This window comes from Phyllostomus discolor, chromosome 6 (assembly GCF_004126475.2).
Source record: "Phyllostomus discolor isolate MPI-MPIP mPhyDis1 chromosome 6, mPhyDis1.pri.v3, whole genome shotgun sequence".
Taxonomy (NCBI): domain Eukaryota; kingdom Metazoa; phylum Chordata; class Mammalia; order Chiroptera; family Phyllostomidae; genus Phyllostomus; species Phyllostomus discolor.
Genome location: NC_040908.2, coordinates 61,777,461 through 61,795,379, shown reverse-complemented (window position 1 = coordinate 61,795,379; position 17,919 = coordinate 61,777,461). Strand labels below are relative to the sequence as shown.

General features: G+C 54.7%; 1 protein-coding gene across 2 annotated transcripts in view; it reads right to left on the bottom strand.

The window, feature by feature from the left end:
• Positions 1-456: 456 nt before the first annotated feature.
• The window catches only part of ATOH8 (atonal bHLH transcription factor 8), a 30,001-nt gene continuing 12,538 nt past the window's right edge, over positions 457-17,919 (bottom strand). For both annotated transcript variants that reach the window (XM_036028244.1, XM_028517591.2), the window contains exon 3: positions 457-1,438. In XM_036028244.1, coding sequence (XP_035884137.1) covers positions 1,365-1,438 — 74 coding nt within the window. In that variant the 3' untranslated portion in view covers positions 457-1,364. The remainder of the gene's footprint in view (positions 1,439-17,919) is intronic.

The following is a 17,919-nucleotide window of genomic DNA, read 5'->3' as shown; positions in this document are numbered from 1 at the left end:
CTGTCCCTGTCTTAGGCACACCCATGTGTCAGGGCTACTCAAGGACTTTGAGCTGGGACTGACTGGGGGCTGGAAAGAGGAGCCCAAGATTTGGAGTGAGGCCACCCTGATTTGAGAACCAGCTGTCACTGACTCACCGTGTCTCCTTGGGGCCTCGGTTTCCTCGTCTATAAAATGAGATTGAAAATACAGCTCCTGCCCCCTACCACAGGAACTTGTGGTACGGATCAGGTGAGGTACAGAGTTCCTCACCAGGCCTCCAGCTGAGGCTATGGTGAGGGCCCCCTCCACCCCTTACACACACGGACACACTTACGTACTTACACACTGCCCACTTCCTGAAGGGCTCCCAAACTCTAGACAGAGACCAATCTCTCTCCTCCCCTAGAGTCCCCTCCACAACTGACCAGTCAACGTTCTGGTCACCCATAGAGTACACTCAACACAAGCATTTTCTTTTACATGTTGGGACTTTTACTTCAATTTGAAGCAGATGGTTGAGCACAGACATGAACAGCTTTGGCCTTTTGAGCAAAGAAAGGAGCAGGCCTTGACTTTGAACATGCCCCACTCCCCCACATACTGGCCCATTCCCCTGGTCCCTTCCTCCCTTCTGCCCCCTGCATAACTAGTAAGAGAACACTGGCCTCCAAGCAGGGTGCCATCCTGTTTGCCCAGCCAGAAGGGTGGGCCATGGGCAAGGAGGGGCTGGTGGGGAGCAAAGACCCTTAGGGAGGTCGCTTTACCCCCTTCCTATGATGCTCAAGGCCCAAGAAGAAGCCTGGGCCCAGGAAAAATTGAGAATCGGGGTCAGAGGCCTGGACAGCCCATGGGAGAGAAAGGGGGCTAGGATCTCAGATTCCACTCCCTCCAGGCCCTCCCGGCCTGCCTCTCACAGCCCCCAGGAGGCTTATCTTGAACCCAGGCAGCTCAGGGTCCAATGTAGAAAGAGAGATCCAGGTCAGAGAGTCAGGTGCTTCCAATGGTCACCAACGTCCATCCTTTCTGTGAGTTTCTGGTGGAACTGCTGACTCGTCTTTGGCTTGAGATGGAAGTCAGGCCACAGGAGGAGCAAAAGTCTTAGGGCAACACTGTGGGGTTTTCTCACCCATTCTGTTCAGTGTCTCTGTGGTGTCTTTGGCAACGAATTTCTGCAGCCAGAGGCTGGGCCTAGGGCCCCAGGCAAGAGGAAGGCTGAGCTCTCCCCTTCCCACCAGGCAGAAGGCAAAGTGCAAAGTCCTGTGGAGTGGCTGGGGGAGGGCAGAGGGCGTGAGGGAGGCAGGCGTGCCTGTCTGCCCTGAGAGACAGTGGTCTGAGTTTCTGGCGGCATCTTGAAGAAGAAGATGAGGCTGGACTTGGTGAGCTCACCTTCTCCTCAGGCTCTGCTGAAAGGAGGGCACACAGAAGTGTCCTTGGTCTAGGCCAGGGCCAGTCACTCCTGAAAGAAACAACCAACCATCAGAAGCTGCCCCTACTCATCCTGACTCTTGTTTCCGAAGGTTGACGGGTACCAGGCGCCAGCACCCTCGCATTTCCTCTCACTTAATCACCACAGCTGCCCTGGGACGGGGGACCTGTCCTGCTCAGGCAAGGCACTGTGTCTGGAAGACTTCAGAGAGTGGTCCAGGCAGCATTTGGACCAGGACTGGTTGTCTCTGGGGCCTACGCTGTCCCCTTACCATCCCCCTTCGGCATTTCAGAGCCACTGCTAACATGCTGGTTGTGCTGGTTTCGGAGAACAGGCAGGGCTGCAGCAGGTGGAGGGAGCTCAGGGACTGGTCCTGAGGCCAAAATGCCCCTCACGCCTCTGAGGGATGTGACCCCCACAGGAGTGGCCGTTGCAGCTCCCTCCCCTGCCCTGGTGGACCGGAGCACCCCACCAGGTGTCAAGAGCCCAGCTAGCTGCAGTCCATCCACCTGACAGCTTGATGACCTGAGACAACCCACTTAACTTTCTGCACCTCAGTGTCCCCATCTGTAAAGTGACACAACTGGAGCAGGTCGAAAATGTTCAGACTTTCTTTTGAGCATTGGAAATGAAGTCTGAGTTGTGCATCTAACACAGAAAACATGGTTCTGGTCTGCTTGGGGCATCAGGGCAAGGGGGGCACGCCAAGAGGGGGGCCCAGCGTCCTGTTACATTTCCTCCAACGCTGCATTCCCTGGGGCATCTTGAGAACCCAGGGCTCTAAGAAGCACGACTGGAAAATCCCTAGGTAGACCACCCTTAGGTTCCTCGCAGTTGTGACCTTCAGAAATTCCACTCTGGCAGCTGAACGTGGTGTTGCTAGTGAGAAAACTGACTGAAGGGTGTGACCTGCTACCAGGAAGGACCATCAGATGGGGAAGTTCATGGGGGCTGCTGGGGTTTGGGCTTTTGGGGGAGGTCGGAGCTGGTGGGGAGGCTCTGCGAGGGCTGCAAGTCTACCCACGGGAGTGGGTAGCAGCAGTCCCTTAACCCGGCTCACACACCCCTAATAAAGCAGCTCCTGATGCTTGTAACAACCCTGAACAAACAGCCAAGCACTTACTTTTGAAACAGCACATCTGTGGGGCATCTCCCACATGCCAGGGAGCTGCCTCAGAGGTGAGCCGACCCCCACCTCAGAGGTGAGCCGACCCAGGCTCGGGCTCAGAGAAAGAAGCACTAGAAGTTGGCGGCATCAGGATTTGAATCCAGATGGGCAGGGTTGCTCCTGCTGAAATGGAGGCCCGGGGAGCCAGGATGGAGCCAAACCACGAGGCCAGAGGGCCTATGAGCCACAGACCTGGAGCGGCCCGCTCAGCGGGCAGCCGAGGTGCGAGGCCAGGGCAAGGCTGAAAGCGGGGTCCAAAGAGGGCAAGGGAGCCGGGCCAGGAGGAGGGCGTGTCCTCCAGCTAATAGAGGCTAAGAAGCAAAAAGGGAAAAGGGGGAGGAGGGAGCACCTTGATGTGGTGAGACCATACTCATTCTCCCAGCCCACTGTGGTACGTGGCCGGCCCCAGCAGGAATCTGCTTTTTGTTACCGAGTCTGAGGAGAAGGATTAAGAAGCAGGAAAGGAAACCCGTGGGGATGGCACTGGGTCTGTGGTCCGCGGGGTGATTTACAGCCCACGTCATCCTGGCTCTGGATGCCTGGGCGGGCCCTGACAAAGACAGCTGAGCTCCCTTCTGGTTCAGCTTGCCTGTGGTCTGCGGGAAGGTGTAAAAGGCTGGGTCAGCTGGAGTGCCCCGGGCAGCCAAGGGCCAGCTGCAAGACCTCTGTCGGCTCTCAAACCCCACTGAAGCCACGGCTACCACCCACGAGCCAGGGAGATGGGGTTTCTCTTGCCAGGGGCTAACCTTCAATTCTTGACCCCACCTTTCCTCTCAAATCCACACTGGACCTGTGTTCCCACCATCCACCTGGGCCTAGGAATCCTGGCACACGCATCATCTGTCCAAGGAACCTTAAATCCATGAGGGCGTGGTGGGAAGAACACTGGGAGGTCTTAGGTGCCAGGACCTTCTCTACAATGAACCACCTGTGTGACCTTGGGGAACTCTCTCCCTCTCTGTGCTTTAATTCCTTCACTTGTACAGCAAGGGGGTTGTGTGTGGACTCCCCAAAAGGTGCCCTGCAGACACCAGTCAGATGAGACATATCTCATAAGTTTGGGGAACACCGCAGACCTTGGTTCCATCCTGCAAAGTCACTATGTCCACTAGCTATTATAGGCTCCATAAAGTCCTGCAGTGAAGAAATGCCTGCGTGGCTTTATTTCCCCAGTATTTCTGAACCCATGTGACTAATGATGTGATTGCAACCTCATGAGTAGAAACTCACTCAGCCTTCTGGTACAGTGAAGCTTATTTAAGGCTACACAAGGGCCAGGGGGGGAGTCGCAGGGAAGGAGGCAAACGGCTTTCAAACCTCAGTAGGGGGCATCTGTGGCCCTTCCTGCTAGGTGCCAACCAAAAGCAGCATGAGGCCACTTTCAGGAATCTGCTTCTTTCCTGCCTGACTACCAGCTGGCCCAGTCTCTCAGCATCCCAACCCCAGACACCTAGTAGAGACCCCGAGTGGTCCAGCCTCAGTCATAGCTCTTCCCCTGAACCAATCAGCTGTGACTGAGGAATGGGAAACAAACCTGCCTAAGCCATCTCCTCAGAAGGAGCTGTGTGAGGGTGTGTGGGGGTCTGGAGAGGGTGGTCAGTGGGTATGCATAATTGAAAATACGGCAGGGAGGCTGACAAGTACTCCCCACTATCACAACTACACCACAGACACCTGGCAACATCACCTCTGTGTGCGAGGCACAACTTGGGAGGGCCTTGGGCGTCCCTCCCACTCTGGCCTTTTGTGGGTGTTATTTCTGCTGGAGGCCAAGGCTCTGGGTGCCGCTGGGTGAGGCTCTTGGCTCATGGAGACCCCTCCATCACAGCCCCTCACCACAGAAGATGCCCTTTCACCGCACATTCTGCTGCTAACACAAACTCTGAAAACGACTAGACAAGACAGCCTCTGCGGTCCCTGGCAGCGGGTCTGACATGCTGAGTCTGATAGAGACCATTTGGTCAGTGTGGCAAAATGGTTGGGTTCTCACATGCAGATGTCATCTCTATCTTTGTTCACTCGTTTGCAGTCCGAACATCAGCTCCACGAGAACTTGGACGTGGTCCATTTTGTTCGCTGCTGTAGTCCCGGTGCCTAGCACAGTGCTGGACGTGCAGCAGTATCGAAATATGTATTTGTTGAATGAGTGAATAAATATTTCTAGTTTCAGGGTTTTCATTTACTGGAGCTTTTATATGCTGCAGGATAGGTTTCCCATTTCAAAGGTACCATTCGAGCATTTTTGTAAAAGTACCTGTACTCTAGGGGAACTTTTAGTATTTATTGTGAACTCTGGAACAATTTTGCATCTTTTTTGCTTTTGTCCACTTCCAGTATTTTATTCCTAGCTATACATCCTCTGCTTACTAAGTCTGCCTCTGGCTTTAAGTGGGTCAGGCTCCTCTCCTGACCACTTCTGTGTGCTGCAAGGTAATCTCACCACACTGGGGACATTTTAAAAAATCATCTGCCTTCCAAATTACTTTACCCTTTCAATTCATTTTCAGTTGCTGATGTCCATTTTACCTACTTAACCATTTTTCACTATTTTCAAATTAGACATTTTATTATATTTAAGCAATTTGGACACAGCTTTCTACCTGCAGAAAAAGTTATCCAATAGGATTTAAATTCTAAAGATTTTTAAATTGCTTTGTCCTAAAAAGAGAAGTCAGATTTCAAATGTTATTTTAAAACTAAAATATGAAAGACACACAAGGAGAGCACAGGAGAAGTATTTCTCAAGACCCACACGACTAAGTATTATTTTACCTTCCTCTTTTAAATACACCAGTACGTGGGCTAGAAAGGGGTTCCATGTCCCATCCTGAATGCTGAACACTGGGGTGCGTTCACCTTGGCCACAAGTCAGGAGGCTATGGAGCCCTGGGCTGGTTAATCTTTCCAGGCCTCTGTTCCCTCACTTTTAAAATGAGCAGAATAACAGGACCCACCTTCTAGATCGTTTACAAAGAGTCAGTGAGACAACAGAGCCGGGCCCCTCTAGGGGCCAGACCACATGGAAGTGCTGGAACATGCGGGCTCACATTCCCACAAAGGGCTGGGTCCTCAGTTTGACTAACCAGCATTTGAAAGCACAGAATAAACAGGCTAAAAAGTCTCAAAACAAGTAACCAGAAATAGTCACTTTGAACTGTGATCTTGACTGACTGGATTTCAATGCTTTCTTTTTAAAAAATAAACACAATTTTTAAAATTACACATGTCTATCAATCTGACAAATGGATAACCAAAGTATGGTGTATCTACACAATGGAATATCATTCAGCCATAAAAATGAAATGAAGCACCAGTATACATGGTAAAACATGGATTAACCTGGAAAGTATGCTAAGTGAAAGAAGCCAGACACAGAGACCATGTATCATCCAATTGCATTCACATGAAATGTTCAGAAAAGGAAATGTATAGACTAGCGGTTGCCTAGGGCCAAGGAGGGGGGCGGGGTAGGAAGCGGCAGCTAAAGCACATGCCTGGGGTTTCTTTTTAGAATGATGAAAATGTTCCGAAACTGACTGGCTATGGTTGCATGTATGTGTGAAAATACTAAAAACCAATGAGTGTGTGAATTATAATCTTGATAAAGTTGTTAAAAATTTAAAATTCTGCATAAATAGTGCATGTTAATTACAGAAAAATCATAAAATACAGAAGAGTGAACAGAAAAAATTTAAATCACCTCAACTTCCCCGCCTAGAGAAAACCCCTAATAACTCCAGGTGACTATTTCCCTATGTTTACGCACACCTACACAGTATTTTATGAAAGTAGAGTTATGTTGTACAAACTGCACCGTAAGCTGCTGTTTGTATTTTCTCTAACAGCCAATACATCTTTGCACTTGGCAGATCTGCTTCCACATCTTCTCGTTCAGGGCAGGCTCTGCTGAGGTTATTCTGGGCACAAGCGCAGGCTTGGGCTTCCAGCCTCCAAACTTCCCAGGGAACTGGAAGCAGGTACGTCCCGGCCACCCCCAGTGCCTCCCGCCCCGCCTGGCCTGGGCGCCACGGGTGACAGGCAGGAAATTTATGAGCAGCTGGAGTTGGCTGCTATTTGCCGAGGGCAGGAACGTGGCGTGAATCAAGGATCACACTGTGTCCAGGCTGGGAGGGCCCTCAGAGGTCTCAGGCATCTAAGAGTTGAGAAGTTACGGCCAGAGCCCCTCGTGAGCCAGAAGAATCTCCCTGGGGACCATGAATTGCGAGAAAAATTCATTTACCCAAAAAAGAGTTATTGAGTTCCTGCTGGGTGCCAGCTCTTTGACAGACACTGGGGTGATAGTCCCGGTTCCAGGGCAGTTTACAGTCCCAGCGAACCCAGAGCAAAGCTGAAAACCGCTGCTGTCCTAACTGCTGTTGGTCCCGCCCGTTCCCTGCTCAGTTCCTTGGGCTGCTGACCAGCACTGCGGCTGAGCTGGCTGGGACCCCCACTGTGGTGTGCGGAACAGCGGCCTGTGCCCAGCTGCCTGCACCACTCAAAGGCCGCCCTCCCCCACAGGCCCCAGATCCCCAGGCTGGGGCGTGGGTGGGTGCGGACAGGCCAAACCCCTCATTTACCGAGGCCAATGGGTATGTTCAGACCTCAGAGCCAGCCATCTACATGCAGAAGAACTTTCTGACCAGTGAGGAACAACCACAGTGTCAATGTTGAGGATGAGAGCAGGTAACCCTGGGGACCCCTCTGGTGCTAAGGCGCCAGGGTGGGGCTGGGTCTCAGGTTTCTTGTCCACGTACTGTCCACGCACCCCTCCACGCACCCCACACTGTCTTAGAGCCTCACATGGAGTTACTCCGCCCACTGGAACAAAAGCCCCGGGGGCGGGGGGGAGTTTTGTTGTCTCTGTCCCTGCTGCCCCCACCCCTTGCCCCAGTCCAGGACAGTGAGGGCCAGCTCCAGTCCAGCCTCTCAGCGCCCCGGCTCCCACCTCCACTGCAGGCTGGGGAAACCTGTTTCCGCTCTGAACTCCCGAAGCGCTTCGTACCAACTCCTCCTACATCCCTCTGTGCCATGAATTAGTGTTGGTGTGAGTGCCATCATTCTCTTGGTCACCACACACATCTCCGCCAGAGCTCTCGAGGGAAGGGGCCACATCGTCTTCCACACCTCTGTCCTCCCAGGCCTGGGAACAGCAGAGTGGCTCGGCACTCAGGGGCACCATCTTCAGGCGGCCGGGCCAGGCACCTCCCTGCACTCCTTTGCACCTGTTGCCTCTCACAGTCCCTCGAATGGGGCCACTGCTGCTTTCCTTGTGCAGCTTAGGAGATGGGGCCTGAGCAACTTCCTCGCTTGCCCTAGGTCACACTGCTAGGATGCAGCAGAGCAAGGCAAACCCCTGACCCTCGGAGAATTCAGCTTCTTTACTGGCAAACGGGGCCAGCAAATCCCCAAACCATCCACCCAGCCACCACCTTCCTTGGTTCTAAGACAATCGCAGCCTAAGGGAAGGTGGATGGCCACAGGCGTCCTGGCACGCCTGGAGCCAGGGCCTGAGCTCATAAGGAGTCCACTGGGCCTGCAAGGGACGGCCAGGGAGACCCGAGGCCACCGCCGTGCTGACTCCTTCTTGGGCTGCAGGCCGCTCTCTCTGGCTGCCAATCTTTCTGCTTCTCTCCCCATGCTCTGCCTGTATGTCTCTGTGCCAGCTCTCTCTTGGCCTCTCCTGTGTTTATCTCTCCACGTCCATCAGCCTATCTGTCTTTCTTGGCTCCCAACCCACCCACAGTGCAGGGCACTGCGAGGGTCGAACTAGCCCCGTGGTGCCTGAGGCCCAGCTGCTGCAGCTTCCCATCTGCTTCCCATCCTGTGATGTTGTCCAGCCAATTCCACTTGGCTTCAATGCTGCTCTTCCAGACCCAGAAGCTCAAGGAACTCATGACCTCGCCCCACAGCCAGAGGAGGCACCCAGGCTGGAGGGGATCAGACAGCCGGGCAGACAGACGGACCAGCCCGGTGAGGAGGGCCCTGCTCCGGCGCAGCCTCCCAGCAGGCCCTGCCCCGTAACCCCCACACTGCACACACGCACACACACTCAACCACAGTGTCGAGGGACTCCTGTCAGGCCTGCCTCCACAGGGCTGGGGACTGCTCCCCATCGCTCTCTGCCTCTCTCAGCCCTCCCCTCCCCAAACCTCACCACAGAGTGACAGCAGGAGTGATGGGGCGCCAGGCAGACAAGCCAATTCATGCCACAGTGCTGGCTGGCCAGCCTGTGCGCAGACCACAGCGTATCTCCCCCTGGGAAGGAGTCTAGCTCCGGATATTTCAGGACCAGAGGCAGCAACAATGGGCTGGCTGGGAGAGGCCACGAGGCCCCTGGACAGCCCAAACATCAAATGATTTCTAAAAAAACAGTGTGAAAATGAAGTTTTGAGATGAGAAAAAACCCTCCCCCTGCCCTTCCCAGCATCCCTACACCCTTCATAGATGGATTCAGGGAGGAATGGGACATCTCTCATCAGTGCTCTTTACTCACTGCCCCGACCATTAGTGACAGCACTGAAGAATCTCCCGCCGTCTCAGGGAGAGGCCAAGACTGGGAAGGGCTCTCACCCACACTCACGTGTGTGCACCCACACTCATGTATGTACACCAACATGCAAGTGTACATACATGCACTCCCTCACACACACACACACTGGCATGCAATGCAGCACAGTGGTTAAATGCGCCAGCTAGGGCATCAGACAGCCTCTCTCCAAATCCTGATTTCCCTATTTTACCAGCTGTGTGACTTTAAGGAAATTACTTAAGCTCTCTGTGCCCGTTTCTTCATCTATAAGATGGTAATAACAATTATCTGCTGCATGAGGTAGCAGGCAGGATTAAAGAACACAATGGCTACAAAGCCAAGCACTCAGCATTAGGCAGTCACATGTCAGAGCACACACGTGTGTGGGCCTATGTTTACACAGGCCCATTTGCCCATCAGTTCAAGGCAGGAACTGTGTCTCCATTTCAGACTGCCAGGGCCCACCAAGTACTGGGCACGGAGGAGATGCCCATTAATGACTGTGGAAGACAACTGGAAACACCGTATTCCCTCATGCTTCCATTCTTCACTCATTTGGCAAATACTTTCTGAGTGTTTAGACCAAGCCAGGCTACATTCGAAGGCCCACTGGGGATCCTGCAGTGAGCGACACAGACAAGGAGGCCTGCGCTCCGCACGCGGACATCCTCGGAGGAGCAGCCCCTACCTACACAGGAGCAAGTTCCCCTAAAGAAAGGAAGCCTCTTGCTTTCTGAGCCAAACAGCTTGGGCAGGTCCCTTCCCATCACTGATGCACTTCCTCGCATTCTCAGCCAGATGTTACTGGATGTACTTGAGCTTCCTCTTGACAACTCAGGTCAAGCCCACCCTGGTTCTTGAGACTTCTGGGGCCCTCTGCCCCCCACCCTGACACTACATGGCCCCGAGCCTTTTGGCTCTTCTCAGCCTCTGGCATTGCTGCTTTTGTTTTCCTGTTTCTTCCCAGACGATTAGGCCACTGGCTGTGATTCCGGGTCTGTCACTGCACCTGCTCCAGGAGCTGGCTTCCCACTTCAATGGGTCGTTTCTGTCCAGCTGCTCTGATTTGAGACCCCAGGGGGTCAAGCTTACAAGAACAGACTGTGAGGAGTAGACTCCAAAGAAGGTCCAGACAGACTGGGCTCTCCTGCGAGCTTTTCCACATGGCCTTTGTGTCGTTTAGTTCTGTGTTCCGAAGAGTGGGTGGGGCCTTTGTCTGTCCGTTCTCCAAAGGACCCAGCACCTAGAGCAATGCCTGGTGCATAGTAGACACTCAAAACTATTTATTCTTAAATAAATGTGCAGGACCTTCATGCTTTCTTCATCCTTTTCTGCTCGTGTAACTAAAGAGACTGAACAAGTGAAGAATCACTGTGTGTATGTGTAGAGGGGGTCGGCTTGCAAATAACCCACGTCCTGTGTGTGCATGGTGGTGGGGACAGGGTGGCAGGAGCACATCACTATCATGGAGGGGGCGGGTAATTCTCAGCAATGTTTTGTAGCTGTTCTACCTCTTCTGGGGGGGCTCATGGGGCTGCCCCCATGGGCCCAGCTGCCTGGCTCTGCCCTGCATGCTACCAAAGGACCATTCCTAAGGGCTCCTGACCCCTGGGGGAGAGAGGCAAGTTCTGAAACTCTCCAGGACCTTCAGCTGTCTCCCAGTGGGCACCCCCTTTCCACCTGGGCAGGGACTTGGCCCACCACAGGGCAGGCCCTCCATCAGATCCCAGCAGGCGGCGCCCGCAGGTGCACCAGCACACCCATGCAGGGGTGTGCATGCACACCGCACAGCCGGATCGGGCGGCAGAGAGACAGACCTGGTGTCCTCTGCCTGGCAATGGAATCAAGTCCTTGGTGGGCAGCCAGGCTGGTACCCATTCTCTAAGTCACTGGGTGGGGAGGGGACACTAGGGACCCCTCTGCCCACCTTCCTGATGAACCAGGAAGCAGTGTCCTCCAGGAACCCCTGGACGGTGCTGAGCTTCTGGCTGACAAGCCCTTTCATGGCCATTGTTTCCACGAACCCTCTCCACCTACGAACATTTTTACTCGTGTTTTATGAGGAAAGTGGGGCTTGGAGAAGGCAAGTGACTGAAGTTACAAAGTTCACGAGTGGCTGGGCTGGGAAGCAGACCCACTTCTCCCTGCCCCAGGCCCCGCACTGCCAGACACCCCCTGTAGCTCAGCCCCTCCTCTTGCCCAGAGCAGAGGACAGCGACAGTCTGGGCTCAGGAGCGCTTATTTCATGGGCCAGATGAGCCTGCCTGGGCCCCACCCAGCCCTGCCAGCTGTGTGGCTCCCAGTGACGTCACCTCTCTGGGTCCCAGCCTCTTCCCCTAGACCCCATGGTTAATGCCGTGCCCTCAGGAGGCTCGGGAGAATAGCGGGCATGAAAGGCTCTGCAAACTGTAAAGCACTGTGCCGAGGCAGCTGGCTGCTGGGCTCCCTGAGCCTCAGTGAACAGAAAATGGGGCTAATAGGGCTACTGGCGCCCACTTGGCGGGCTTCAGTGAGAAGCGGGCAAGCTCATGAGACTGGGCTTCTGCATCGTGCTGAAGGTTAAGACACTGGTTATCCCACTGGGAAGAAATCACCTGGTCACACATCAGGGTCAACCCTCCAGGGACGGGCCATGTGACTGTTCACATGCTGAACAGTCTTCCCAGCTGAGAGATCCTCCTGTCTTTCTCAGTTCGGGGAAAACACCCAGTAGGGGGTGTCTGGGTAGGACTAACTGAGCTGGTGAAGAGCAGTGTTCTTTGAGGTGAGGCCCCCGCCCTACCTTTGGAAGCAGCATGAGGATGAAGAGTTCAGCACTAAGGCAGCCACTGTGCAGCCATGAGGCGAGGACCAAAGGAAGCCTGCAGCCTCACGTCACCAGAGCCTTCCAAACGGTGAGAAACGGGGGCCTCTGGTGCTTGCAGGTTTTCTGTGGCCCAAAATAGCTTTCATCACAGATTCAGGGGGAAAAGCACAAGCTCCCCGGAGGTCTGGGGGAGCTCTGACCTTTCTCTAGCTGTGTCCTGAAGGCCCTAGTTTAGCCTTCCCTGCAGTTTTTACCTTCAGCTCAGGAATATTCAGCCCCACAGTGTGGATTTCAGTGGAAGGAACAGTGTGTAATTATTCGGGGGCTGCTATGTGACAGGAGCTGGGACACACACATGACAAGGCTTACGGTCTAGCTCAAGGTGAGCACCAAACAAACACTGTCTAACGGGCGTACTGCATCAGCTCTACCCCGTAATATACCATGTAACATATCCCCCACAAGCATAATGTAATGCAACGATATAAAATGAGCTCTAATATATCACATAATGGAGTACCTCATAATAGGCCACTTTCTATCATCACTTCACAGCATATCACATGTCGCTTTCCTGAATTAGACTGCACACACCCCTGTGGCAAGGGCAGGGAGATGGCCATGCCGTGGGCCATGGTGGAGGCTGGAGCAGGGGTCAGAGAGGGCTTCCAGGAGGAGCCAAGCCTTCCAGAATGAGCAGGAGGTAAGCAGACGGCGCGGGGGAGGGCGTGCCAGACAGCGGGGATGGCATGAGCACAGAGGTCACAAATAGCCCCTTTGGGAGAGGAGTTCCATGTCGTTGGAGTGTAAATTGGGACACAGGGAGTGACCGGCTGGAGCCAGGTCACTTGCGGGGGAGGGTCAGGTGCCCTGTAAGAGAGCCAGCCTCCACCCTTGGCCTGTGGGGAGCCCCAGAGGGTCCTGAGCAGGGAAGTCAGGTGGTGAGATCTGGTTGTCAGGAGAGCCACTGGCAGGGGCTCAGGTGGGGACACACTGAGTGGGGGAGCAGCTGGGGCCAGGCCAGGTTCCAGGTGGCTATGAATTCTGGGCAGAGAGGGCAGAGCCTTGAAGGAAGGACCGGTTCCTATTCTGCCTTCTAAAATATTTGTACTGGGAGCTCAAAGAAGGTAAGAATTTGTATTTCCTCTGGAACCAGCTTTCTGGTTCACTGGAGCCGGCAGAAAGGGGACAGCCTGCTCCAGGACAGGTAGGGAACCAGGCCCAGCGGTGCCCCTCTGTGCCAGGCCTCCCACGCTGCTGGGTGCAGGGGCTTGAGGCTGGGCAATGGGCAGGGCAAGTCCAGTCACCCTTGTCTTCCTGCCTTCCCCCTCTCAATTTCTGGTCCCTGGGCCAACTCCACATCATCCCCAGGGGCTGGGCCAGTGGACACTCCTCCTTCCCCAGGTCTTCCTCACCATGAAGACCAACCTCTCAAGCAGGGACATGGGAGGAAGGGTGGAATTCACAAAACAATTCCATATACTTTTGTGCCATTGATCCTCCCACAGATCTGAGAGGCAGGGTGGGCATCTCCCAGATAACACCCTCTGCAGCCTTGAGTAAGGCTGCCCAGTCATACAGCCCCTGGGGTGGAGCTGAGACCTGCTGCAGAGCCCAGACACCTGCCCAGCAAGGTCGCTGTGGGGAGGGTGGGTCTCACTGGCCTGCACTGAGCCCTTCAGAGTAATGGCCCCGAAATTGTGATAAACATAAATATTTGGTCCTCCTGGAGCTGCCATCTTTCCACCTGAAACTGGAGGACAGAGGGTTGCAAGAGAAACGAAGAACGGGGGACTGAGAAAAGTGTACACAAAATGCACAAATACCCTGCAAAGCCCAGAATTTTTGCTTGTGAAAAACCGGCCACCTACAGCAGCATGGATGACAGGCCTTTTCCACTGCCGGGCTGAGGGGCAGCCGGAACTTCTGGGTTAACAGTGGGGGTAGGAGGGAACGCAGGCAGTGTAACAAGGGTATAGGGAATGGAGAAAGTAAAGGGGAAACCCCCAGCCCCCTGCCCCTGGCCTGTGCGTCTCACCGTATCACATCACCACCATCTGACATGACACGCGGAAGGCAGCTCCTCACTTCTACCTGGCAGCCCAGGCTGACTCCCAGCTCCTCCGGGGGGGGCAGGGGGTGTGAGGCAGGCAGCCCGGCCTTGCTCTCTTCCTGTCTTCCGCAGTACTGGCCTTCCAGCTGCCAGCCCTGCCCCAGCACCCCATGCGCCCCCAGTAGGCCACCCAGTGACTGCTCCCAAAGCTGCCCAGATTCCAGGCAAATGTCTCACAGGAGTTTCTGGCAGTGGCAGCAGCCAGTGCTTTAAAAAGGCTTCATGTCATACGGCAATCAGCTGAGGGGCCCAGGTCCCGGGGTGTGTATTAATACCGCGGTTCTCCCAGAGCATCCTGTGCTGCTCTCTGATGAGCGGTGGCAGTCTCCCTGCTGTCTCCACCCCCAACCCTCCCTCCGCATGGACACTGTCCACATCTTTCTGCTCAGTGGATGACTGCATTTACTCTCTGCTGACCACTGGTGGGCCTGGGCCCTACCCACGCTGTGCCCTCCCAGGTGCCTCCTTCTCGCCTGTCCCCTCCAGCCAAGGTGTTCCGAAAGCAGTCGCTGCCAACCATCCCCAATTTTAACAGCTTTGACAAATAAAAGTTAGGCAGCATCCAGGGGAACTAATTAGGTGGCCTTCAGGCACCTTAGAGGAAGAAGAAAAGTCACAACTGGTGTAAGAGGAAGAAACAACATTAAAAGAAAACAAGGGGGAACAAAATAAAAACCAGAGATAAAAAGTCAAGAGAAAACAGCGGCGCCTGAGAAACAAGAATTCCAGCCGCCAACTTTTACGGCGTCCAGCCCTGTTATTCATAAGCGAGTTTCCTCTCTCACAAAGGACCTTTTGCACGGTTTTCCCCGCTGCCTCCAAACCAGCTGCTCGCGCTGTTGTATCCTGAGTGATGATGAGGCTCTGAAAGGGTTTTTTGGGAACAGATGGCCAGGGGAGAGCTGGGGAATGTGCCAGCAGAGGGCTGGGCGGGCTGCCAAGGCCTGCGGTGACTGAGTGCCTGGGCTTCCAGCTCGCGTGCTTTCCCTGCCCTCTGCCCTCAGTGGCGCCAGCAGGCCTTCCCAGCGAGAGCTCGGAACATCTGGAGTCTGGGGCTGCCAGGAGGGGGGGCCGCAGCGGCGGCGGCGGGCGGGGGACCCTCTGTTCCAGCAGAGCTCCCATGGACTCACCACCAGGCCCGCCTCACAGAACAGCTAATCAAAACCACAGCGCCCGAATGGGAACCAGGCGTGCTCCCAGCTGCAGCCAGAGGCCGCCAGGCGACTTAACCCGGTGTCAGACCTCGCTGGTGGCACCCCCTGGCCCACCCCACCCTTGCCACCCCCAAGGTCACCCCCAGCGGGCTATTGGCTCCCCGCAGCTTAATGAAGCCTCCACGTGCTGCAGCCTGGCTGCTCACAGAAGAGCTGTCGCTCTGAGCAAGGCCCCCCCCCAGACACTGGGTATTTGCGGGGTGTCTCCCGGGCGCAGGCCACCCTGCCGAGCAGTGCGTTAGCTCCAGGGCCGGACAGGCCTCAGGAGTTGACCAGCTCAGACTTCGGACCAAGAGACAAGGCTGGAAGCAGTGGTGGAAGCAGCTCCACCACTTCTAGTCTCATGGCCTTGGGCAAGAGCCTTTTCCTTAGCCTCAGTGTCCCTTCTGTGCTGTGGGGGAAGGGGGCGGTGTCATAAGGCGTAAAGATAATGTGTGTGACTCCTCACCACGCGGCCAGTGTGATTGTTGGTGGTAATCTGTTTACTGGCATTATTCCTGCGTACAGCCAACGCCATGCATGTGTTTTGGTATTAGTCTATGAACTCTAGAAGCCAACAGATTTCTGGTTTGGTTGCACACTTACCCCCTTCAAGGGTATAGGAGCAAGGCTTTGCCCTGAAGTGCTAAAGAGAGCTATTTGCCCTCACCTGCATTCTGGCTGGTTAGTCATTCACCCAGCCCTGGGGGCTGCCCTTTTCTGAGAGGTTCCTTCCTGGGGTTCCATACAAAGTTGTTGTCTCGTCTGTAAATTCATGAGATTTCCTTTCTGGTACTCACTGAGAAAAATGCCAGCCCTTTCTCATAAGGGAGGGATCTTGTTTAATCCTTCCAACAAGGTGGCAGGGAAAGTATGCAGGCTCTCACTTTAGGGGTGAGAGAACTGGGGATCAGAGAGGTTAGGTAACGTGCCCAAGGTCACACAGCTAGGAAGTGCCCAAACCAGGACTGCAACGCAGGTCTCCAGGCCCAAACCCTGCACCCCGCCTGCTGCATGGTCCTACCAAGGGTCTCCCTGTTGTACTTGTATGTGCCTTCAAGTTAAATGACAGCACCACAGGGAACTGAAAAGAACTGCAGTGTTCTCGCAACCTAACTCCCAACTGCAGACACTCTTTCTCCAGGTTCCAGGAGGGAGGACACACAGCCTCTGCAGCGCTTTCCAAAGGGGCACCTCAGCTGGAGGAAGGACTCCCAAAGGGTGCTCTGAACAGTCCCTGCATTCCAAGGGGTGGTCAGCTGGAGCAATGCGGGGGGCCTCCCAGGTCTCAGGAAGTAACCAGGTCTGGTTACTTCTGGTTCACCATGCCTGAGACCTCAGTGTCCTTCATGTACAAGTTGGGAGAAGAGTAGGATCTGTGAGCACATGTGGGGTGGGGGTGAATGAATGTGAAAGGGGAGAGGAGAGCAGCACCGCAGCCCCACCCCTCGGGACCACCTGGGGACATCAAAGGGCAGCAGGGGAGCCGGCTCTGAGCTCACCTGTGAGGCTCCCCAGCCGGCGCTCCCTCCAGCCCCGTCCCTGCCAGACTCCTGGACCAACGGTGTCAAATGAAGAGGAGAAGCAGCAGCTGAGAGAACACTCCGTGTTAGAACAAACAGCTGGTGACAAACGTCTATGTAATTGGAATGCCAGAAAAAATAAATTGCATCCATTTTTATGACAAGAAAGAAATTTGATGGTGATTTCCAACCCACCCTCCTTTTTCTCCCCAGCAAATGGCCTCTGTGGGCTTTGAAAGCAAATGGTATTTAACTCAATTGCTTGGCCGGCAGACTTGGAAACAGGACCTCCGCTCACCCAGCGCACTCCCACTGGGGCGGGCAGGACAGGAAGTGGTAAGAGCCCAGATACACCTCTCTCACTGGCTGGGTGTCCCTGGGCCAGGTCCTCAGGCCCTCAGCCTTGCTCTCACTATTTGTGTCTCGGGACAACAGCAGCACCTACCCTACAGGGGTGGCGGGAGCGGTCGATGAGGTGATGTGTCAGAAACACTGAGCACCATGCCTGGCACATAATCCAGGCTCTGAGATCATCAGGTGTTATCAGTGACCTCAGGGCACACTGCGCTGGGGTCTCAAGGGTCTCTGTGGGTGACTTTCATATCTGCGGGAAGTGCTGTGACGGGCATAGGGGTGACTGAGGGTAATGCATTTGGTTATTTAGACAGAAAAAGGGGCTGAGGTGACATCAGCTCAGAAGTCTAACAGAAAAGGGCTTTAGAAATGACTTCCATCAATGACAGTTCACTTTACGGAAGTAGAGACTAAGGAGACCCTCATGGGGTGACTAAGGACACAGAAGGTGTGGACAATGCCAGGGCAGTGGGCACTCTGGGAACACGAGAGGCTCTGCACCCCAGCGGCTGGATCCTGACAGAGCAAGAGCTCTCCAGACTCCGCCTCATGCACTTGGGCTTGGGAACAGTCCACTGAAAGAGCCGGAGCCACTGGGCCCTGTTGGAGGCCTAGGCTCAGCCACTCGGCCAGTAAGGAGCCCTTCAGAACCCTCAGCTCCCACTGACCCCTGACCTAAAACCAGCATGGCTCCTCAGCTTGTCGCCAGCACTGAAGCTACAGACATCAGCACCTGAGACACTCTTCCAAAGAGGAGTCGGGCCGCCCTCAGACTTGCCATCACCAAGGAAAGCCCCCTGCCCAGACATCAGCAGGAAAAGGAAG